The 25,950-nt window shown below is 24.6% G+C and overlaps 2 protein-coding genes across 2 annotated transcripts; one reads left to right on the top strand and one right to left on the bottom strand.

Annotated features, from left to right (window-relative positions):
• Positions 1–850: 850 nt before the first annotated feature.
• LOC112603135 (non-structural maintenance of chromosomes element 1 homolog) lies at positions 851–2,119 on the top strand. The gene is made up of 2 exons (XM_025351567.1): positions 851–1,064; positions 1,338–2,119. Exon 2 carries the CDS (start codon positions 1,410–1,412, stop codon positions 2,064–2,066), a length of 657 nt encoding a protein of 218 aa, XP_025207352.1. The 5' UTR covers positions 851–1,064; positions 1,338–1,409; the 3' UTR covers positions 2,067–2,119.
• A 1,287-nt stretch (positions 2,120–3,406) lies between these two features.
• LOC112603220 (period circadian protein) lies at positions 3,407–23,987 on the bottom strand. Its single transcript, XM_025351711.1, has 25 exons — positions 23,967–23,987; positions 17,828–17,928; positions 17,408–17,491; positions 16,919–17,085; positions 16,676–16,846; positions 16,111–16,383; positions 13,295–13,519; positions 13,019–13,207; positions 12,795–12,949; positions 12,608–12,727; positions 11,874–12,050; positions 11,698–11,804; positions 10,962–11,051; positions 10,744–10,893; positions 9,966–10,059; positions 9,699–9,904; positions 9,447–9,622; positions 9,042–9,124; positions 8,056–8,130; positions 7,363–7,463; positions 7,202–7,277; positions 4,457–4,516; positions 4,260–4,382; positions 4,020–4,151; positions 3,407–3,631 (listed from the first exon to the last, which is right to left on the bottom strand). Exons 2-25 carry the CDS (start codon positions 17,914–17,916, stop codon positions 3,536–3,538), a joined length of 3,219 nt encoding a protein of 1,072 aa, XP_025207496.1. The 5' UTR covers positions 17,917–17,928; positions 23,967–23,987; the 3' UTR covers positions 3,407–3,535.
• Between the last annotated feature and the right edge of the window lie 1,963 nt (positions 23,988–25,950).

The raw sequence follows: 25,950 nt of genomic DNA, 5'->3' as shown, positions 1-25,950 counted from the left end.
ATCGGTTCGGTTATCGCTCATTTGCTCCACTCATTATTATTGTTCTTTGATACGTTTTCCGCTGCCCGGTTTTCTCGGCCTTTGAGACCCTTCCGTCGCGTTCGACGCCATGCTCGGAGCGGGTCTCGTCCGGTCCGCGCGTCTCCGACTTCGTTCCGTCCGAAAGCGTCTGCAAGCGCGTTCCCTCTGGTCGGTCGTCGATCGTCAATACTGTTTTTACGTTGCTGATAAATCGCGTTTATCCGTATCGACGCGTTTTTGTTTTCGGACGGCCCACGACCTTATCGTCCGATAGCGTACGAAATATGTTATCTTATTGTATTATATATAATAACTATATATAAAAGAAACGTGTACGCTTGTTACGTACGTCAGATTATAGAGTTTATAGGCCAAAAATGTACGCAAAATCGTTCGTCCTTCAGTCGTTGTACGCTTAATCGCTAACCTTTGGGGATATCTGATATGTGCTAGATGATAAACTCGGTAACGTCAGTCTGAGACGTATACATTAAAATGTAAATGAATACTCGGAAACGTTCTAAACGACAATAAATATGCATTTACGGTTTCGTGACACGCGAAACCTGTACCCACGGGCCAAACGACGTTGTACGTATTCGTCGCATCTCTAAACGGTTATGCTCGATTGGTTACGGTTTTCAACTCCGGTAGTCGATAGCAATACGTAACTGAACGAAGTATACCGTAAACGACGGCCGTTGGAGAAACGATAACGACGGGGAGATATGGGACACAACGACTGGAAGAAAAAAAACGGAATTTTTCGATTGGCCGGGACACTAAAGTGCCCGCGTTCTGGCGGATTTTTCGGGAAGCTGGTTTTGGTTTTATATTATAAGATAACCATTAACTAGTGTCTCACTCTCAGGCAGTCAGGCCTCAGCAACTCAAATTTCTAATGTTGAACTGTACTGTAGTTACTAGTTTACTATTTTTCACAATCCATACAAACAAAGTTTTAAAGATTTGCCCAAAATTAAAATAACGTTATTTAATTTTGTACAGTCAATTCCCTGATATCGAGACAAAATATTGTTTGAGTGAGTAAAATCAAATGATTGTATTTTCTTAAATTGTATACATTGAACATAAATTAATTAAAGAAAATGTACTATATACATACCAATCATATGTTTTTATTTTATTTTGAAGTATATTATATTTTTTCTGTGTTCATTTTTGAACTATATAGTTTTTAAAAGCTGTTTTTTTTTCACTGTATCTTAATCACTCAATGTTTCTATTCATTGTTAAGTTCACTAAGTTTACATACATATATTTTAATATTTTTATTTGTGTTGTTGCTTTTATAGAACAGCAATTTGAATTGAAATCATCCTACTACAATTGATGACATTTTACTTCTTATTCACTACTTCTCAACTATGGCTTACAATGATAAGCATAGACAATTTTTACAATACTTCATGCACGAAAGAATGGTTTCTGAAAATGATGCTAAAAGTGTAAGTAACATTCTTTTTCCTGAAAAAGACATTGATATCATTATTGAACTAATAAACACTAAAATTTCTCCACTTGAATTCAAAATCAACAAAGTGATATGTGAACAAGATGGCATTGTAACATATGTATTCATTGCTACGTTTCTTGATGATTTCAATACTAAACCAGATACAAGCAAAATAATCTTTGGTAGACTTGTTAATCATATTATAGCTTTAGGCGGATCAGTAACTTACGATGAAGTCATGACATTTTCTACGAATATAACTGATTCTCAGCTGGATAACTTTTTTGCATCAAAATATTTGATTGCTGACAAAGACAAAAACATTTTTTTGTCACCATTGACCATTAGCGAAATGGAAGGATATTTAACTGAAAAATTTCCAGACAAAAGATGTATGGGTTGTTTAAGTATTGTTGGACATGGTATTAAATGTCCATCATGTGAAAATTTTGCACATGGGCATTGCTTGACTACATATTTTAATAATGTGGGTAGCAAGAAGTGTCCCAAATGTTCTAAAACATTAAATGTTAGTTGGAATTCGATAACAGCTGTCAATAAGTTATAATAAATATATTTCATATTTCATTATTATTATTAAACTTATTCTATGTGTATTACTATAACATTTAATATTTTTTTATGTAATATGGAATGTACTTAACATTTTAAACACAAATGCGTTGTACATTATATTTTGTATAATATTTTATCTTAAATTATATTGATATTGTGTTAAATTGGTTGTTATTTTCAAAACAAATAAATTGTAAACTGTAAATTTAAAATTTAATGTAACAAGTTAGTACCTAATATCTATAAATATTTAAAAAAAGTTGTAAATTAAAAATATGTCTTTATTTAAGTGATATTTCAATCATTTAAATTTATAATTACTTAAAAAAATTTACTTTGACAGGATTTATAAGCGATATATTAAATATATGATTATTTAAAACTAATATAAACATATTATATTTTATTTTATTATTACTTACTTATTCACAAATGATAAAAATATATTTTTTATATTAAGTATAACAGTGTATTGTTAAATTTAATTTGCAAAATTTGTAATGTGAATGGTTTAAAATACATAGTATACTATTACAATGTTGAGAACAAAAATAAAAATAATTTTTTTTACAACTATTATGAAATTTTTATTTTAAGTTAATTGTTCATACTTATCTAGTTTATTGTATTGTATGAGAGTGTTTATACATATATATTACAGGATTAAAAATTAAAAAATGTAAAAAATATTAACCTTAATACTGACTCCCCTATTGTTTTTTATATACCAAATTATATAATTTCAAAAAAAAGGTTGTCCATTAAAGTATAAATATCCCCTTAATATCTAAAAATTATTTTCTTCTGCAACATACTGTTTTCAAGAATTCCGAGGAAAATATGTTAAAATAGACTGTCTAGTTCACAAATTATTGATAAACATTGACATTAATTATGGATAGGTAAAGAATAATAAAACTTGCAATGACTATGACAGTTATTTTGGGATAGAATGCTTTTAGGAAGTATTAGTATATTGTATTTTTTTTATGACTAGAAAGAAAACAGCTGATAACAATTAAATAGTTATTAAAGAAGAGACAATATAGAGGAAATATGATATTTCAGAATTTGTAGCATTAAAGGTAGGGCTGTAGCATGTAAGTATTTATTTTACCTAGTGAAACAATTAATAAATTGGTTAAAATAAATATCAAATACATTTTGTTTATTTATAAATCAATAGGAACAGATTATTTTATTACAAGCTAAGCATGTTAAACATATTACATAGTTGCCTACTAATTTTTAATTAAATTATTAACAATAAAGTATGTGCCAATCACTTATAATAAAATTGTATGTACATTTGTATATAACTAGGTAGGTATGTAATATCTTTTTACATTATGGAAAATTATTATGGTGATAAATGATCAATTGTTGATATTCTTACATAAGTACATATTTATAGTAATAGTAATTTGAGTTTTTCTTTAAGACAAACAAAATGCTTAAATCTTACTTATTGCGTGGCGAGGTTGGTGGTGGTATTAATGCATTTTCTTCGTAAATCATTGCAATTCTGCAAAAATCAATTCTTCTTCTTTTATTTTTCTAAAATAAAACCAATTTAAAGTATAAATTAAAAATATTTTTATTAATCTATAAACGTGTGAAATGCAAAGAGTCTACTGTAGGAGTAGGACTTCTCATTAGTTAGATCCAGATGTGTAGTTGGCGACTATCAAGGGTTTTATAAAATTCCCTGCAAACATTAATAATTACTCTTCTCCCAGTACCTGTTATTAGATTTGTTATTCTCCACAGAAAACTTATGAACTTAAGCATTTCATAAAAGACAAGGAATTTTTATTTGCAAAAATAATGAGGGTTTAATTACACTTTTTTTAAGATCTAAACTTTTTTAATTTTATTATTTTTTATAACCACTATTAATCGACTAAATTTGCATACATTTTTATTTAATTTAAAAAGTACATACTCCAATAGAAATGTAACATTCATCTCCATCGCTGCTTGACGATGTTCCGTCTTCCAAATATGATGTTTTAGAAGAACCATTTACATCTATTTCCACGCATAATTGTTTCAACTGTTCGCTCACTAACAAAGGCTACAAAAATAATAATTAAATTTTAAATGTAAATTAAAAATTCTATGAGCAATAGAAAAAATCATAAACATTTATACAAAGGTTTAATGTATACAGTATTTTATTTACTTGAGTGAATGTATTTAGCGTGTTAATATCTTTACGCAACACTTCATTTTTGTCTCCATAGTCCATTTGGTATCGATAGACTAGATCTGGTGTTGTTACGATGTCTTCCATCCAGAATGGTTGCTAAATATTTATATTTAATCATGTTAATTCTTTACTGAATATGTTTGATGTAAAGCACTTATATTCTATTTTACCTTTTTAATTAACTGATGAGAGCAATTTGTTTTTTCAAATACATTCAGCAATGGAAAATCCTGAAATTATTTTAATTTGTAATTAATTTATAATTCCTAGAACAATTTTATGCCATTATATTATTCTGTTTATTGAAATGTTTACAGCTTATAATTATTTAATAATTAATTAATGTTATTTGCTACGTATAGCACTTAATATATAATTATCAATAAAACAATTTTTAGGTAACTTTTACCTGTTATAAGTTATCCGATGATGTTTTATTTTTAATTAATAGTTTATACATCAAGAAAGTCCATCTTGACACGCCTTTATTCTATTTCCAGAAAATATATTTCAAGGAATAGGGAATATTATCTATTGAACAATTTGTTTTGTTCATTTATTGTAATTTAAAAACAATTATCAGCGACAATTAATTTAAATATCTATCATGTTAACGGAAATATCATTAAATCGATGACAACTGTGTATGTATTTTTGATCAATTTAAAGTTCTAAAAATAGTATGGTAACACTATTGGTAGTGCTTTTTTACGATTAGTTTTAATTTTATTCTACCAAATATTATTCTGAAATGAAGGAAGCCAAACACTACTTCTAGCCGTGTCTTGAATCTTGATCTTCAGTATCTTGTTTATTCTAACGCGATTTCGTTGTACGGCGTGTAAGTTATGCAATATAGGTGCATTCCAGTGTACTTTTAAATTATTTAATTTATTATTATAATGTACCTACTATTATTTTTAGATAATTTTTTTTTTTTTTTGTTTATATAATGTCTATATCTTAGTTTTTAATTCATAAAATTAATAAGTGGAATTATCATATATATATATATATTTTTAAGTAGACAGTATAGAGTGTAGTGAAATTGTTATTAAACATATAGAAATAGCATTCCTATTTTCAGTAAACATAATATTTTTAATCTACCTAACGCAGAAAGAAAGGATGGTTCTCGCTCATACAAAAGCTTTTGAATGATTAAGAAACTAACATTTAAACAATAGGAAAAGGAATGCAATGCTGTTACGGTTAAAAATGGTTTAGTTTATATTGGCTAACAGATGTCATATTCATTAAGTTAGGTTAAATGAACTAATAAATATAAACAGACTACCTATTCAATAACATGTGTATCGTCCGATATATCCATTTGCTTAGAATTTAATATTTTTGATGGTCCCTGACAAAACAATTCTTTTTTTATTTAAAAACGATTAAAAAATATACTATCTGCTTAAGTATAACTAATAAATACACTATGTAATTTTTTTTTTAGACCTTTAGGAGTTTCAACAGCAATAGTTATTAGCCTGTAGTTGTTTTTTATTTTAAATTTCGGAAAGGTACTGTTTTTGAAACATGTGTATTTATTACTAAAAATCCGAATGGTTACCTATCCGGGAGCTAGCGACACTAGCCGACGCTTGACCTTAGACACATCATCGACTGAGGTCAAACACCATGCTACTCAATAAAATTATATAAATATAATCAAACTATAAATTATGAACACAAAATTAAATTACTTTATCAAGTTTTATAATCAGTATACAAGTGGATCTCAACCTTTTTATGTTCACGGAGCATTATTTCTTAAAACTATACAGTTTGACGGAACACTATAGTAATAAAATAATAAATGGCAAACAAAAAAAAAAAAGGCATTTTTATTTTAATTATTATTATTTTTTATTAATATATTATTTAATTAAAAATTAATAATTAATAACCCTATACACATATACCACGGTCGCGGTACACATACAACCAGTTCGAGGCACACTTGTGTGCCGCGGAACACCGGTTGAGAAACACTGCAGTGCAGTATACTATAAATAATATAATTATGTAATTATTTTTTATTATTTAAACCAATGGGTATATTTAAAAAATAATATAACAGAAGAAACACGATATAATAAAAACATATTCTGGACTGGAATTTTATTTTATTTTTTATAAATGATACTTAATATCCATAATAGTTATAAATTATACATAATGTACTAGATTATTATATTAAATATTCCCCTTATTTAACTAGATGAAAGTTATTTTTTAATGTTATTACTCAACCATTAAAATATTAAAATTATAATTTAATTAATTATTATGTATTAACATTCATTTTTTATGTTTTACTGCAATTATTACATTCACTGAAACATTATAATGTCTATACATTTTTAAATAGTACAGATTTTCTTTTTTTTAATGGATGACTAATAGTATTTTAATATTGATAAAAATTTTATTTATTCTTAGTAAGAATTTTTTTTTTTTAATCTTAATATTCTTTTATGTTATTCAGTTCTTTTATTTTATTGATGATTTTACATTTTGAAAAATAATGTACATATTTGTAATAATTATAACAATGTCGTTTATAAAATATACCAAATTTTTTTTCTTTTTAGAATAGACGATGAAATCCAAAGTATTGAATGATGGAATTAAATTTAGCAATTATATCTAGTTTGTACACTATTAAAATTTAGATTTTTATTAATAGTTTAAAGAAAAACTTCAGTGTAGTAAAATTAAAAAAAAAAAAATAATAATAAGAATTTATGGTAAACGAAGTAATTTTGCTCTATTTATAAAGTATGAACTCAAAATAATTTTTTTAATGTGATGATTATAATTACTGTTTTACAATCGCATTAAGTGGCCCATTTAATTATTGTAAAGCACTAATATATTTAAGTGGATAAATGGAAATTTGTACATACTTCTTTTTCACTACTATCGGTTTTATCTCGTAAACTTGATGAGTAATAACTACTTTCCTCGTACATCCATCCACTACTAAAAATAAAATATCGCAATTGAAGATTCGTTAAATATAATTGTATTATTAGTATAAAATATATAATATCAAAGTAGAACTAACCTTGATCTTAAGCTCTCGGTTTCTTTTTTACAATCGGAATCAGAACTCGTTATAATTTCTTCTTGGTTTACTTGAGTTGCTTTTGTTTTCTTTCGAATATTCTACGTATTTAAAAAAATAATATTACTAAGCAATCTTGTTGATGATGAAATAATATTAAATTCTTGTTTGGAATATAATTTAAATTATAATATTCAATAATTTTATTAAATCTATTTTAAATTAGTAGGTACCTACTACCTACATAATTTAAAATAATAACTTTGCTCTATTAAAATAATTATAAAAATTTCTTTCGGAGAGATATTTTACATTCGATATCATATTAAATTATATTAATAATTATTTGTAGTTAAGTTTAAAAATAATATCAAATTATTTTAAATTTATATCATAGTAAACTTTTAATACTTTATTTCTTTATAATATTTATATATTTCAATTTTATATTTCGAAGCAGTACTTTTAGGTTTATGAACATTTCAATTATCGACATAAAGTTATTGAATAATGTAGGATTAGTACACATATTAAATTGCACAACTTTATTTTATTTTTTATAACTAGGAATTTTAATTTGTGAATTTTTCATTCTAAAAAATTAATTTTTTTATTTATAAGAACCAAGAACTAAAAATGTCATAAACACTGTATACAAATTATTGTAAAAAGTAAAACGTAAAATCAAATTACCTGATTATTTGTTTTCGATATAATTGGAGCTTCAGTTTTATTTTCAATATTCTGATATAAATGTTCTATATGCAACTGAAAAATTTAATTTTTATTTGCATAGTTAATATATTTACTATATAGCTATAAATTTAATGTTCTATTAAAAAGTATATGTGGATGATGATTGATGGGTATTGGGTATACTGTACACTGTATAACATTACCTTGCCCCATAGCTACCCTTTATTTACGAATTTTCGTCTATAACTATAGATAATCTAACCAAACAGCTATTAGTCAATGTTAAATATCAAAATTAAAAACAATAATAGAAAGAAAGAACATTATTTTGAATCTCATATTGTTTTTTTTTTTTTTACAATTTATTTTCAAACTAGTTATGAGTATTTTAAAACTAAAATATAAAAAAAAACTTACAGCTAGATCTAAGTAATATTCTTACCTTTAAGTTTGATAATAATGTGGTGGGTGTGATAGATCTAATTAAATTATTAAATAAAACAGGGTGAAATATATTGTTCTGATAGTTATTTATTATGCGTTACTAAATAATGCTAGGACCTAAGATAAAATACTTCATAAAATATATTTATAAGCATGGTATTATATTTCATAAAAAGTAATTTAAAATTACAATATGCAAAAATTGGTTTTTTTATTTTTAAATTTTACCCTCTCCTCTCTTCTAACACCACTTGCGAATAGGCATAAGGACGCAGTTGAAACTCATTGTATGTATTCCCAAATAATAAATATCGTTTTCAAATTGTAAAAGTCAAAAGAAACTATTTATAAAAGACATTTATAAATTATAACATTATAATCATTATATATAAACTCGAAATATATATGAGGTATAGCCTTATATTTTAGAATTGTGCACATAACTATAGCAATAATAATATCTTCAAACGTAACAATTTATTTATTTTTTTTTCAATACACCACATGACTATAATACTCATTACTAATTAAATTCAAACCTGTTGTTGGACATGTAAAAGTTGAGAATTTTCAGTTATGTGGCTCGGCATACTTAATGATTGTAACTTGTCAGATACTGTTTCTGGAACAATATTATGTTTACGACTTATTCATCATCTGCTCTGCTCAGAATTTTATTAATCATTATAAATCATAAATATTATTTTATATTATATAAATCATATATCATTAGAAAATAGCTTATAACATTTTAAATATCACATTAGATTTGTTTTTAGTAATTATAGCTTTATTATTATTTTAAAATATTCAAATGGTTTAACCAAGGATAAAAATATGTAGTGTCTACATAACTCTCCTTCTAAATTAAATTTAAATATATTGATTATATATTTAAGTAATTAATGACCTAATTGTATTTATTTCCATCTAGTTTATTGTACCTTGAATATTTCCAAACTTTTCGTCCATTATATCGCATGTAGGTTGAACAGGCATCACATTATTACTAAGTGGTACATTATAAATAAGTGGTTGGCATGGTACAATTAGTGCTTGAGTTGGTAACACTAATTTTTGGCATGGGCTTGGTAAAATCTGTCTTGGTGGTAAATCGGTCCTAAATTTTAAAATTTTTAATTTAAATATTTTTAATGGTGTTAATATCATAATTAGTGGAATATAATAATACTGACATTGTTTGTGAATCTCGTGTAATTTGACAAAAAGACCAAACTTGCGTTGATCGAGCGACAGTAGGAGTAGTTTCAATATTTTGACACTCTAGTGGTTGTGTTACATTAGTATGACCACTGATGTTTGAAAGACATTTTCTTTTCGAAAGCTTGCATGATTTATTCACAGTTGAACTATTACGTTTTATGCCGTGAACTATATCAGACTAAACAAAATATATAATTTCATTAATCAGGCAAATTCTTTTTTTCTTGTATTTTATTTACAATGTATTTTGCTTGATTTGACAAATTTTGTTTTTTGGACGATTTGTTTTTTTTATGTTGTTTCACGAGATCACATTCCATTTTTTCATTATGACTAAAATTAAAATAGTATACATTACTTCATTCCTAAATTAAAATGTATGAGTGATTTGAGTTTATCACTTAGGTACTACAGTGGAACCTCGCTATCTCGAACTCCGGTATCTCGAAGTTTCTGTATGTCGAATATTTTTTTCAGTCCCGATCATTCAGTATTGGACTTACGCGTTAAGTTATTTTGGTATATCGAATTTTCATATGTCGAATTTTTCTACAAGTCGTAGTCATTATCTGGTATCTATCGCCTATTATGATTCATTAACTCAAATTTATGAAAGATTAGATAAAGTATAAAATTCCCAGACTATAAAATATTAAATAAATGAGAAAATTCTACTTCCATAGAAAATAATGTATACTTACCCAAATGACGAATACTAATAATATGTATACAATATATAAATACATTCTATATTATAAATACATATTTTTCTCAATAATTAAGTACTTTTATTTCAAATTTTATTATATTTTAAATTCTCTTGGTAACTCGAAGTTTCGGTATGTCGAATTTTTTTTCAGTCCCTTATGACTTCGAGAAACCGAGGTTTCACTGTATATAATTTTAAACCACAACTTCGTTTTAATTTAAAATAACTTAATGTCAGTAGTATAAACATAAAATATATATTGTATTGATTTATTATATTACTATATTTCAGTTTACAATTAAACTTACCGTAAAAGCATTTTTTGAGTAAGTTGACAATTTTTACTTGCATTTTGTTCTGAATCATAATTAGGTGAATTTTGAGTTATAATCATATTTGAAACTGGTGCTCTACTTTGAAACGATGATATTGTATCTGGTTGTACTTTATTTGTATCTCTAAACATAGTATGAATTATCATAGTATAATAGTTAGGTATACATCTTTGATATATTTGGTAACTAACGTTTCATAAGAAGTAACTTCTCTCGCAGCAAATTTTTTAGAAGAACTCGATTCATCCGATGAATTTGTTTTTAAATTACTATTGAAAAATCTAAACAAAATACCCAGTAAAATGTTTAAATGGTTTCAATATTAAAATAAAATATGCGCGCATTAAAACTTTTGTGCAACTAAAGAATAAGATAATTTTGGGTAAATATTTATAATCCTAGTTAAAAAATAATGAAATACGTAGATTTTAATTTTTACTAATACTTATAAATAAATGCTGAAAGTTTTTTTTTACAGGAAAAATATAATTTTTAGTTAAATTAATAACGTTTTAAATTACTATTTAAATTAAAAGGAATTTTTTTTTTATAGATTTTGACAATTTATAGAATTTCTGTTTCGACCACTTGTCCATTAGCATATGTTGTAGGGGTTATGAACTGTGGATAGGGGTAAAGTTAGTACAGTTGGTTGTTGTTTTTTTTTTACAATTGTTGTTGTGGAAAGATTTTTAACCACTATGAACCCGGGTGGTCACCTATCCGGGAACTAGTACTTGTGACCGTTACTTACTCCCAGTCGCATTCCGCGATTGGTAGCAGCCAACGCGCTACGCCAAGTCACTTAAAAGGAATTATTGGTAAATATATATTATGGTAATTACTGTGTATCAAAAACGGAAATAATCATCGCACAAAAATATAAAATGCATAATAATGTATAATATATTAATATGAAATATATACCTTTGTATGTTATCATTATAATTAAGTTCAGTATAACTTAATAGTGTATCGGAACTAGATTTACTTTCATAGTTGGTATTTTGAAATAAATGTGGAGAGTCGTTGTCCTAATAATGCATTAAAACATAATTAGTATAATATAGCATTATGACATTGCACAATATTATTAAACTTACAGAATAATTCCCAGACATTTCTGGTGGAACTTCGACATTAAGAGGAACTTGAACTGATGGATGTACAAAGCAATTCATACACGGCGTAAAGTTTTTATAGTCCATCGATATTTGCTGCTCTGAATTGGTATCCGTTGTTTGTTTTGTTTCATATGAAACTTCAGCAACTTCTTTACTCTATAATTTAATAATTCATTATAAAATTACATTTTATATACGTGTAATATTTTACACAAAAGTGGACCTAGAATTTTATATTTGAGCGTATCTAGTCTTTTTTTTTGTAGTAATTGTTTTATAACATAAAGTGGAGGCTATAAACAAATTCACTATCTTTATGCATTTTTTTAGCCAGGGAGCTCACTTTTTTTCATTAGTGAATGGTGATACATTTTAGTATTATGAATTATACTTATTATTAGTTATTATAATTTACAATTTAAACATTAGATGCGGTAATCTTAAAGAGTATTGTGAGTTTATGCATTTAATAAATATTATAGGTTCACTTTGTTGAAAGTTGTATTTGTCAGGGGGTACGAAATAAATTTCAGGGGGAAAGCTAATGCCTAGAGTATACCTGAATTCAATACCGATATCTAATATAATGTATACAATATATTTATTTATGCATTTGTTTATGTATAATGATCTACTTTTACAAATTAATTATTAATTATGTTAAAGTGTGATACAAAATATAAATTTTTTTAGTAATAGACAGTTTTAGTTACCTCATTTGTCATTTTTTCAAAGTCCTTCGGCGTTTCATTAAATTTATAATCATCCTTTGTTTCTATATCTTTTGTAATAGTATTATGAGCCAAAGTTGTGACGTTAGGATTAATTGGACCCTTAAACCATAATTTATTCATCATTATAATTCAGTACCTATATATAATAATTATTTTAAAATATTACCTGAATAACTTTGTGTTTACCAATTACAAACTCTACTTGATCAGACCAAGGATTTACGAAATTTGACCATTCTGTTTGTACGACTGCAAAATCACCATTTTGACACTTAAACCGGTAAGGATTTCCTTTTAATGAAATATTTTTAGATTTAATCACTAAAACAAAAAAATATAAAAATATCTTGTATTATATGCAATATTTTTTAACAAAAATCGAAAATTTACAATTTGTGTGAATTTCTTTGATAGTTGTTAGATCTTCTTTACAGTAATAGTCGAAAATTGATCTACCAATAATATTTTGTGGTAGATATCCAAAATATGAGGTAATGAATTTATCAACATAACACCATTCAAATAATGCATTATGTTTAGTAATAAATTGAATGGGATTTTCTATTTTCTCTTCAGAACCTAAATATAAAATTTAAATAAATATTTTCCACTTGTTTGATTACATATGTTAGTATATAATTAATATAACAAATATCGTTTACATACACGTGTATGCTGAATGAATTATTTGTGCTTTAACAACTAGAACTAACTGAGGTCGTGCTATTTGTGTCAAATTTGGAGTCGTCGATACATATGATAAATCTTTGAATGTTATTGTAAGCTTACACACTTGATAATTATTTTTGTTTTCAGATTTTGAATAACCCATATTGCAGTAAAATCCATCATTAGTTTTGGGTCTCAAATAAGTCACCGTAGATACACCATCTAAATATTTATTTTTATAGTTTATTTATGTATTATTCCATACATACCTGTATATTAATAATTGTACAGTCTATAAACATGAGTATATTTTTATCATAAAAAAAAATAAAAAAATGTTTTTTATCGATATTTTAACATAACGTTAAATGTTAATTATTAATTATAATGTTGTAAATACGAGTATATGCAATATTCTCGTATATTGCAATATTGATTAATGCGAGATCACTTTTATTGAATTGCATAAAAACGTTTTGACTTCATGTAATTGATATTACATATAATTGTTATTATATAAAAAGACATAGTATAAATTAGCCAATTTAGGTATTTAGATATATTCAACGACTCTTCATATAAATTTCAGTTGATCTCAATTATCTAGCGATGATGTGAACTAAACTAATAATGAAGGCATGGGCACCCATTGATTAAATTTTAGGGGAGGGGGGAAAATATGTCAAAAATAAGTCTCAAAATTTAAGTTAAATAAACGTTTAATCTGTGATTAATCTTGAGTATACTTAGCAAGTCGTCAATACGACTATATATTATTTAAAATTCCTATAGTGATAAAGAAAAAAATAATTTGTATACTTTTTAAGTAATTAGATATTATCTATAATAGTTATACTTATTATAAAATCACATTATTTTTCCATGAGGGCTAATACCTTGTTTTGCCCCCCCCCCTCAATGGGCGCCAATAAATATAGGTATATTGCATATAACATACAATAGGCGGATTTATATGATGCATTTATACCTCTAGAGTCTAGACTACGAAATAAAGAGTACACTTTATAATAGAAAGTTAAAATCATAATCAATATACCTAACAATAATTGTACATTTAATACTATATTGCAACGAATTAAAAATAGATACTAAACTTACATTTGTTGACACAATTTTTTTAGATTAAATTAATATTAAATCAACACATTGTATTGATAATTGGCTACAGTTTAGGTACAATAGGTTACTCCGCGCAGGCTCTGTAAGTATATAATATCTAGGTAATAAATATTAAAATACACATGTCACAATATTTATATGTAATGATTTCTGTAAATGCAAGCGTCAGTATACACTATACACTAGTTATGAAGAATCTTATATTACATTCTCAAAACTTAAATAAAATGAAAAGTTTTCATGAATTTCTAACTACACCTTTTTTTCACAATTTTAACAAATTTCATAATAACTTTATATGAATATAAAAATAAACTGTAACTTTGTATCTTTAATGTTTTAATATAAATATAAGACAATTTAATTTAAATTTTCAAAAATATTGACCCAGCAAATAATTTTTTTTATCGAAATTTATAGAAAAAAAAGTTTAAAATTTGTCATTCCTAATAATAGTTCAAAAAGAAATCAACATTTTTGAAAATTCAATCATACATTTTAATTGATAATATAAATATTTGGTGAAAATTTCAACTTTTTTATATCGGTATGCATATCTAACAAATGTATTTATTTTTTTATGTTTTTTGTATATAACAAAATATCTATAATTGTTTGAGAGGAATAATTATTTTACAAGTTAATATTTAATGCCATAAAATTTTAAATTTTAAATGTTCATAAAAAACAAATTTGGCTTTCTGTTAGAATTTTTTTCATGTTTAAGTTAAAAGTTTTACAAAAAACCTTTTACTAAATTTTTAAATTTCAGGTATATAAAAAAATTTGTACAATTTTGATATTTTTATGAATTTTATTAAAATTCTAAATTTTAACGTTTTTAAACAAAATTGAACCTATGTAGGTATATTTTTTTATAATTTTTCAAGTAAACGAACAACTAATGTTGAATTTTTTATTAGATTTTTAAAAACTAATACCCGGTGAATAAGTTTTTATCAGCAACTACAGAAAAAAATCTAAAAAAATAATAAAAATGTATCATACTAATAAATATATTAGTAAATTTCAACACATTTTGAGCATTTTATCATTAATAGAAAATGATAATTTAAATATTAGATAAAAAAAATTCAAGTATCTACGGATATTCATTTACATGTCTCATCAAAAATCAAAAGTGATTTTTTCGAAAATTTGATTTGTTTAAAAATTCATACTTATCATTAACTTTTTTTTTCTCTTTTCCCAATTTAAAAAATAGATACTATTTTTATCTAATTTCTACTAAAAACCTCTCTTAAAGTTGAAAATTAAAACATTTTTACTGGCGCAAAATGTGATGACAGAGAGTAAACACGTATTATTGTAAAACCAATATATTTATCACTCCGCTCAGAATTAAAATGATGCTGAATTTCTACCACATATTTGAGCAACAAATAATTCAATTTTAATTTATGAGGTAACTATCTTTTATACTTTTATTGGCTTTTAAGTAACTATAAATATTATACGCTGTATAATAACCCGAATTATAATATTCAATACACCTACGACCTTACACAATCTATACACTTATTTGATATTTATTACGCTGATAATAACTAAAAACAATAAAATAATAAATAAAAACTTTAAAAAAATATTTTTAGTGTCACTTTATGATATTATTTTGAATCTTTTAATAAAATGTATTTATTCAAACATACCTCCTCTAGAAATTGTGCAAGGATCTACAAGAATAGACGTCATATGATTGACAAATGTTATCCGATCATTAGGATGAATAAAATCAATAAATGCACGATCTTTCCACATTTCTTTTGAGTATCCCATGCTTTTGTGAACACTATTTGATATATTAATAATTAGACCATTGGTCATTGACACAACAACACCAAATGAATTATTTTTAACATCATTTGATTCAATTATTTCCTTGAATTGTAACTCATAGTCATTTAATACCTTTAGAACAGTATCTGTAAAAATTTAAATGATTTTTTTAATCTTAATAAATATTAAAAATCAAGAGCTGATTCGTTACTATTAGGGTTTATATTTAATAATATTTTCAATTTAAATATCCAATACCTATATTAATAAGTATAATATTACAAGCATGCACATTGCACATGTTTAAAAAATGCGATTAAAGTAATTTATTTAAATTATTTTTATAAGTTATTGTATTTAATAGGTATCAAGTATTGTTGAATATTATAAGTTAATTTAACATTTTAATGATAAAATAATAAAAGTCTAATAGTTTACCTATAATAGTAAATGATTTTTTAGGATTTGAAGTTGAGTTTGTTTGATTTAAATCCCGATATGATTGGCACAAGTAAGATAATTGCAAAAACGTATTTTCTTGATTATGGTCTAATTTAATTTCATTATTTAAATTTTTTAAATCATCAGATTCCATTTTTGATATAGAAGCTAAATGTAAAAATGCAATAAAAATTCTTTATTGCAATAAATATTTTTTTTAAATAATAATTTAGTTCATACCATCGACGTTAAATAATTGATTCGTTTGTGGCTTAAATGCTGTTGAATTTTTCTGTTTAGATTTTGAACAAGTATTACTTGGGTTTTGATTATTTATAGTGTTCAAACCTCTTAATATAGTTTGATTTGATTGTTCGGCGGGTTTAGAGTTCAAAGTTGACATTTCTCTAAACATAAAAAAAATGCTTAACATTAAAATATTCTAAATATTGTTCTTTTTCTAAATATTTTATAAAATTGTTAGATGAATTATAATAAATTATAATTTACAAATATTTTATTATATTTCAATCTAGTGTATTTCAAACTTGATATTTTAAGTTAAGAATAATAATTAAGTTAACTGAGTCTGTTTCATATATACATTTGTTTAATGCGTACAAAATATAATATGATTTGGAAATACATTTTTTTCCAATATTAAATTGTCAATTAAATAATAGTAGCTAATAATTAAATTATTATAAAAATAATGTTATGATTATTTACCCGTCTTTTTCAGTTGTTAATATAGTCGAATTCTGTTCTTCGAAACTTGATTCCGTGGATAGTCCTGGGTGACGTGATTTATCACTGCCACAATTAAATGCAATTTTAATCCAATTATAATATCATACGATATAAAGTAGTTAAGTATATTGTATATTGTAATTTTGTAAATATAAAAATTTAAAAATACTAGAATAGACGAAATTAACACTAAATTAGAGTATGTACAGTACAATAAAAATTGAAAATTAAAAACATTAAATATATACTATTTACAATTTATATAGCACGCTCACCATCATTTTCCCTTTAATAACCCATTAATTCAAATTTTGGTGATAAATATTAGTAAGCATAATCATAATAATTATTGTAACCAACTTGTTAAGGATCATATTATAATTAAATATATAAATTTACCTGGATTTGGATTGGGATGATGTACAAGAGTAGCCCGAGTCATAATCAACTCGAGTTTGATTTACTGAAAATGATGGACTTTCTTCCATTTTTGCTCAGTCCTGTAACAGATATTTGTAAAACATGTTTTTAGTATACCTTTTATACAAAATTGTGACAACAACTAAAGAAAATCGTAACCTTGTTTTTATATGTATACCTAAACAGGTACTAGATGTGGATGATTATTTTAATATTAGCCACTCATTATCTCATTCAGTATTATTTTCACTATGCTTTAAATATTTCTTGTTTTGAATTAAAAATAGTGAAAATGTATAAACTGTATTTTAATTATAATATATTTGAATTTATAATAGTGTATGTTGTGTGTGTGTGTATGTTTTTTTTTTTTTATTGGAAGAAATTTTATAGTATAGGAAATACTTCAACCTTTAACTTTGAATGTGATTCCTGGTAGAAAATTTAATTTTATTATTAATTTGGTTAAACTTTTGATTTTCTAAAAAGTTACTTTTAAAATTAAAAAATTATCAAAAAAATAGAACATACAGGCAAAACTAGTTTTTGTACAAAATCAATTTTTAATTTTAATTTATTAATTTATTTTTTTTTTTTTATATCAGAATATTAGTTGGCCTCATTAAGATAAACTCTATGTGAAAGTTTTGGGATATATTACCTTACAAATATTCTTTAATAATACAATTCTAAATATAAATTAACAGATTATAATACAATTAATTAATAATAATTTTTATTACAGGTATTGAAACATGATAGTATATAAACGACAACTATTATACTATTGTTCTCATTTTCGATCTTTTTTCTTAAAATATTTCTTTTCTGTAAAAAAATTTATTAGAAAAACCAAGATATCCTCATAAATAATATTTATAGGGATTTAAGAATAAAATAAATTTATAGTCAACATTTTTTTATAAACCGTTAAAATGAAAATTGTAACAAAATTGTGAAAATTGTTAGAAAACTTTTTATAGTTTGAAACTTTATTTAAACTTAATTAACATTTTTTAATTTTAATAGGGAAGACTTGAGAATTTAATATTACTTGTAAATTGTACCTATAACAATCTACAGATCTCAAAAATATATATGTACAATTTATTCTGTATTAATTTCAAACTTTGACGAAATTAAATATTTTTTAAAATAAAAATAAAAATTGTTTTTTGTCTAAAAAAAAACTTATTTGTACTATAATCTATATAATTTTCATAATATCTAAACTAATTTTAATCTATACACGCCATTCTACTCATTATGTTAGTATTGACTTGTAAGTTAATAATTAATAATACTTATTGTTTATTACAATTATTATTATATAATATATACAAATTTTAATTGACAAAAATAGTTTAATGTTCCATATAACTAAAATAGAAAAATAAATATACAAAAAAATATTATTAAAAATATAGGTTGAATAATTGTCTCTACTCAAAATCATTGTTTATATGGAATAATTTATCATTTTATTTAAATTTAACACGTCTATTTCAGTAAAATACTCGTTGATAAGATAAACTAAACACTAACAATATATCAAAGTGTGTCCTCCAACCTTTTCTAAATTTCATATCCTGAAGCTAAATATTTTCTGAGTATTTTAATTTATAAAAATCGAATTTTGAATGAGTATTTAATTAATTATTGGTTAAAATTATTTAAAGTTTTGATGAGAGAATGGTGAAGGTACTCTACAATATATTGTTCACTACTCCACGACATTGTTTATCTAAACTGTAAACACTTATATTAAATATTATAACTAATAATCTATTCAATTTTTATAAATTTATATTCTCAGAAAAATATTCTACTTTGAGATATAAAATTAAAAGTGTATGTTATTATTTAAAAAAAATAGTAACGTAAAAAAAATGACAATGACATAAATTGTGGAGTCATAAATTTTTTTCAAAATTTTTTTAGCAATATCTTAAAATTGTGCAAGTAAAATTATTTCAGAAATATAAATTTTTTGCGAGATAATGAGTGTTTATACTCAGTTTGGATTTACTCTTTGTTTCAATCTCAACCTATAAAACTTAAGCAGCTAAACCCTAATTTATAATAAACATTTAATGGCAAACTACATTACCTAAACAATATAGCGTAATAGATACGAAGCGGTTAAATAGAAAAAAAATTTGTGCCTCACCGGTAAACTGCTTAATGTCGTGACAAAAGATCAACAGCTATTATGGTCAAAGTCGTTTTTTGGTGGGACGACCGTGGGACCGATTACGTGTCGACACTTGTGTGGCAGTATGGGATGTGGTTCCGTTTGTCGACAAAAAAATAAAACGTATGACAATGGTAGTTTAGCAACGACGAAGACAATTGGCGGTGCAAGTGATGGTACACAGCAGCGCAACGACGACGATCGAGCGCGCCTGTTGCGGTTGACGGTAGTGAATACCTCACGGGGTAGGTGAAAGAAAACACATACAAAAACGCTCGATAATAGCCTTTTTATTATTATTGTTATAGTTAATTATTGTGTGGAACACCGAATAGGAGTATATAGAAGAAGGGCGATGGAGTGTAAAAACCTTCATTGTCATTTTTATTAGGTAATGTTTTTTTCCACACTTTTGATTTTATCATGATTATTTTTGAAGTATTATTAAGATTTTAAAACTTTATTATTTATTTATTTCAGTGACTGACCTAGGATAAATATTAAGACAAACTCAGTTATAAATATTACTTTTAAACAATTTGTTGTACTTGATGGTCTTAATATATTTTTTAAATTTATTTCATAGTCACTTTAGCATATTATATTAATAATAATAAATATCTACAGTTAAATAATATAGAACATATTTTTGACAAAATTATTATATAAATATTCAATCTGAAGATACAGGGTAATGTTTATAACTTGGCCAGATGGGCATCCAACTATGACTCAATTTTAGTTTACTAGTTTATTGACTATAATAATTTAAAGTTTAATCAACTCGTTATTAATTTTTATTGAATTAATTGGAATAAATTATTTCATTTACTAAAAATAAATATTTGTTTTTAACTAACTCTTAAAACAATTTTATATTTTTTATACACTGAATCGATAATCTAATTACACATGAACAAATAAAAAAAATATTCAATTTAGAGATAAACGGCTAAAATATAATTGGCAAACATTGTTCATTATTTTAATTTTAACATTTAAATACAATCTTAAAATAAGCAATATTATTGTAATTATTAAAATCATAATTAATTGATTTATCATTTTTCTCCTCGATTACTTTATTTACAAAAATATATAATATTATTGGAATTCATCATTAGGTGACTTAAGTAAAATGGTATTCAGTTATTATGCTGGAAATCTATGATTAACTCAGGTTAAAGAACAAAATTAAGTACCTATATTAATGTTGAATATTTAAGTAAATAATGGTATGTTTAACGTAGGAAATCCAAAGAATTAAATATATATTTGTAAATGTATTATTAAAAAAAAAAGACTAATTAATTCTTAAATTAAATTGTTGAATTCCATACCATCTACTTCTTTTCGGTTATTTAAACGATATAGAAATTTCGTACAAATATTAAGAGAATCAGCATAATATTATTTAAATCAAGTCACTTGTGAACATCCTTTGTTACAACTTTTCTTTGCAGTCATTAGCGTTTTATAGACTATTGTTTTAATACTACTTTTAGTGCTGTTTCATTCTGTTAAAAAAAAAATTAAGTACAGAAAAAAAATATAAAATAATCCATTATGATTATAATTATTTCAATGATAGTATTTATTTTATGGTTGTTTGTTAAAACATAAATAATTATTTATATTTATCAATTATTTTGTTGGCATTTATTCCAAAATCAGTAATATTTTTGTATTTATGTGTATGTGTGTGTGTATTAGAGCATATTTTAACATATAAAATAGGTGGCATGAGTGCCACTTAGTGAAAAATTAGTGCCATCTTGTGGTTAATGAATGTCACAATTCAAAAATATAAAAGATACCCGAGGTAGATATTTGGCCTAGTCTTTATTTCTTATAGACTATAGTGATAGTGCCACCTAGTAAAACATTCTTAAAATATGATTTGGTGTATGTCATTAGATTATCAATTAAGTGTACAAAAAAAAAATATATATATATATTTAATATTTATATTTATATGTATAAAATTAAATTATATGATGATATAAAAAAAGTATTTAGCTACAGTAAATAAAATTAATTTCAATTATTTTTAGGAAAAATGTAAATTCATTTATTTAACTTTAGAAAACTCATCAAAATTTTCAAAAAAAAAGCTCTAACATAATTCATTAAAAATATGTTATTACCATTTAACAAAAATTAAGTCGAATCAATCCATAATCATTAAGAAACCACACGTAAAACGACATAAGGTACACTCTTTGTCTCTGTATATATATTAACGTTGGTGACGTAAAAATGTATAGAGTACCTACAGAAGTTTAGTCACACGCCGTGCTGTGTGACGAGAAACGTTTCGAATGCACCAACACGTGGGACCCACAATCGGTTTACGACGAGTCACGTAGCTTGCCGCGTGCCCGCGTGACGTATATCAGACCTACGTCCGGGAGTCACATTATATCACGACGCAATCGTATTACTACAGACATTAACACACGTGTTATCGCTGCACGTGTGTTTATTGTGTTGTATAGTTATATATAGTGAAGTGGTGTGAACGTATTGTAGTTTTCGTCATCGTTACCGCCATATTTTTGCTAAGTAAAAGAAAAACTTATTAGGAATGTTGTATTCAATTTAAAATTTTTTTCACTCGCAAAGAAGAATTTTATCGTTCAAAGTTGTTGAAAAAAAGACTTGAAAAAGTCACGAATTTTAAATGTCTTTAAGTATTACGTAGTCTATGCGTTTAACATAGCAAATAGAAAGCAAAAATATTTGTGAAAGTTATTTACAATTTTAAATGCCAAAAATAAGTCTTATCTTTATCATTAAATTTTCATAGAATAGATCAAATTACTCTAATATAAAATAAAAGACGAGTAAAATAAATTATTTTAAACGTGAAATTTACTATATTATGAGTTAGGTGAATACAACACTTATGCATGTGACATCCAATTGAAAAATTATGAATAAACAACATCAACCACATATTAGAAAAAATAGTATAATAAGAATTTAAAAAAAAAATGTATATATTTATTATCTAACTTATTACTAGGTATTATTTTCCAAATAATGCATAAATACTTCCTACACAATTTTTATTCCGAGTATAATGATTTTTATAACTTAATACAAGATCATACATAAATTTTTTTTGTAAGCAATTTAAAAATACGTAAGCTCAGTATTTTTATAAATATTTTTAAAATTTAAATTTTGTTAAAATTGCGAATATTTGTAAATTATTTGAAAACATTTTTTATTTCAATGGTTAAGACTTTGTACGGGTTTCTGTCTCCTAAGACCCTATATGGTAACCAAGTACACCCACTGGTTAAGGTTTGAAAGTTAAATACGAGTTTTTTTCATAAGAATATGGTGAAATTAATCTAAATTAACACATGGGCTACCAAAATTTAGACAGTGTTTAAATCAATATTTGTAGATAATTTAAGAACTTATAAATTTATTGAATTATTTAAACAAGACGTTAGGTAAGCATGCGTTTACACTTTACACAAATGATCATTTCATAATTACTAATAATTCATAATTGGTAAACAAATAGATGTAGTATATTATAATTTATGTATTAAAATATGAGATTACTGAAGAGTATTGACAAATTTTAGTTAAAAATATAAATTATTGAAGCTAAATAAATTTTAACGAATAGTTAATTAATTATATTAATTGTATTTTAAAAAATGTGTGAAAATGACTTAACAAATTGTTTTTATTGGTATGAAAAATTATAGATTTAAATTTATGAGACAATTACCTGCACCCCATATATCTATCTGATAATTTATACATTATTATATAATATATGATTACGTATTAAACAACGAATAAAATTACCTTATAATATTTTAAATCTTTTCATGTTATTACATAAAATATCAAAGCTTAAAACCGTATTATTATTATTATTATTTATAAGTGGCTTACCTCTTAAACAATTTATCAAAGAATAAACAATTTACAAAAGATACAAAAACATACATTTTTATATTTAAATATGTCAACTTTTAGTTATGATTATGATCCGTAATTAATTTATACAGTAAATAGATAAATCACAAAATGTCGTGATACAGAACGAACGTGTCGACCGCTTCGAAAAACTTCAGCAATAAACTAACAACCAACTAATAATGTGTTAATATACGTTCCCCTGACATAATAAGACAACACTATCCCATGGAAAATCCGATTTTCGTGAAAATATGAGATCTATATTATCTAATAAGTTAAGTGTTAACAGCCACTGTTACGGTTCATCTTTTACTCCAGGCGTAATTTGAGATTGTCCAGCCATCATAATACTAAACTGTTGTTCGTACGCCACTCAGCCGTGTTAATCATATATCTAAGTCTCTCCAAATAATGCAATTATTTTACCGCTTATTTGTTCCACTAAACAATACAATAATTTAATTAGGCACACACAGTTCCATAATTATTACTTTTCGACCTTCGTGGAGTCATTGGTGAATTTTATGTACCTATATCACTTATTTTTGCTTCAGTTTAGATAATTATTACAATATTACTATATTACATTATTTCGTGTTATTTGAAATATTGTTATATATTTTTTATTATTAAGTAATTATATAAGTTAATAAGTTAAAATTAATTATATATATGTAAGCTTTAAATTATAAGAAAATAATAATAAACAAAAAAAAAACACTGTATTTTTAATTTTTTATTCCTATATAATGTTGTATAATACAATATTACAATAAATCATGCCAATCATGGTTATAAAAATTTTATTTCTTTAAAACTTTTTTACTACGAAGTTGTATATAATATTGTCATAAGTTGATAACTGAATTGCTCATTTCAAATTTAATTGATAAAATTCCTAAATTTACAAGACGTTTCTGTTTTAGCGCCAAACTGCCAAAGTACCTATAGATAATTTCCACAACTATTAATTTATTAATTTGCGAATACTTCGTTCACGATAAGTTATATTCACTAAAAGTAAAAGATAAATAATTGTTAGAGCTATTGTTTGTTCTTGTATTTTTAAAATTATAAAAATACAAATGTAGATACAAAATGTTTTGTATGTATTGGAAATTCAAATTTGGGCCAAATTACTTATTTAATCAATTAATAACAATGTTAAAATTGTTTTGTTGTAATTTAAAAAGATTTTACGGTATTTATAGAAATATGTTATTACATTTTGAGTTATTATATAACAAGCTGTTATAATATATTGTAAAAATATATTTTATTATAATAATTTAATACTAATGATAAAATAAACGCAATATTTTTGGACAAAAGTTTATCAGTATTCCGTGAATGTAAAATAAATGAATTTATTACCTATAGGTTCCATTCAGAATTGTTTTTTGTTTACAATGATACATAATTGAATTCAAATTTAACACACTCATAACAGTGACCCACTCGACACCTAATACACAGTAGAGTAGTACCCACTTTCCTGCCTTTTTTTAAGTTATTTATTCTTATATTTATAAATACACTCAGGGACGCAATCTTTTACTCTCATGTATTGATACATTCTTGCATCAACATGCAACCTGAGTCGGTGGCGTCATTTTAGGAGAGGTGAGCAGGTTGTGTGGTGGCACCACTTACTTTTAAAATAATCCAAATTAGTTTGCAGAAATAACATGCATCATTATTTATTTAATTAAATTAAAACTTTATGTTTTTATTGACATTTGAAATTAATAAACAATAAATAGAATGCTATCGATTAATTTGAGTGATCAATAAACATTACAATAATTATTATATACCTATATAACTACAGCTAGGTATATGATTAAGTATAAAATAAGAGATAATTATCATTGTAGATTAATCTAAAACCGTTGCTAATCATACTAAACCACGTGTTCAATTATTTTTTGAAACCATAGTTCGTGATCTATAAATC

This window comes from Melanaphis sacchari, unplaced genomic scaffold (assembly GCF_002803265.2).
Source record: "Melanaphis sacchari strain LSU unplaced genomic scaffold, SCAv2.0 Contig105_pilon_pilon, whole genome shotgun sequence".
In the NCBI taxonomy this organism is placed as follows: domain Eukaryota; kingdom Metazoa; phylum Arthropoda; class Insecta; order Hemiptera; family Aphididae; genus Melanaphis; species Melanaphis sacchari.
This window is presented reverse-complemented; position numbering and strand designations above follow the sequence as displayed.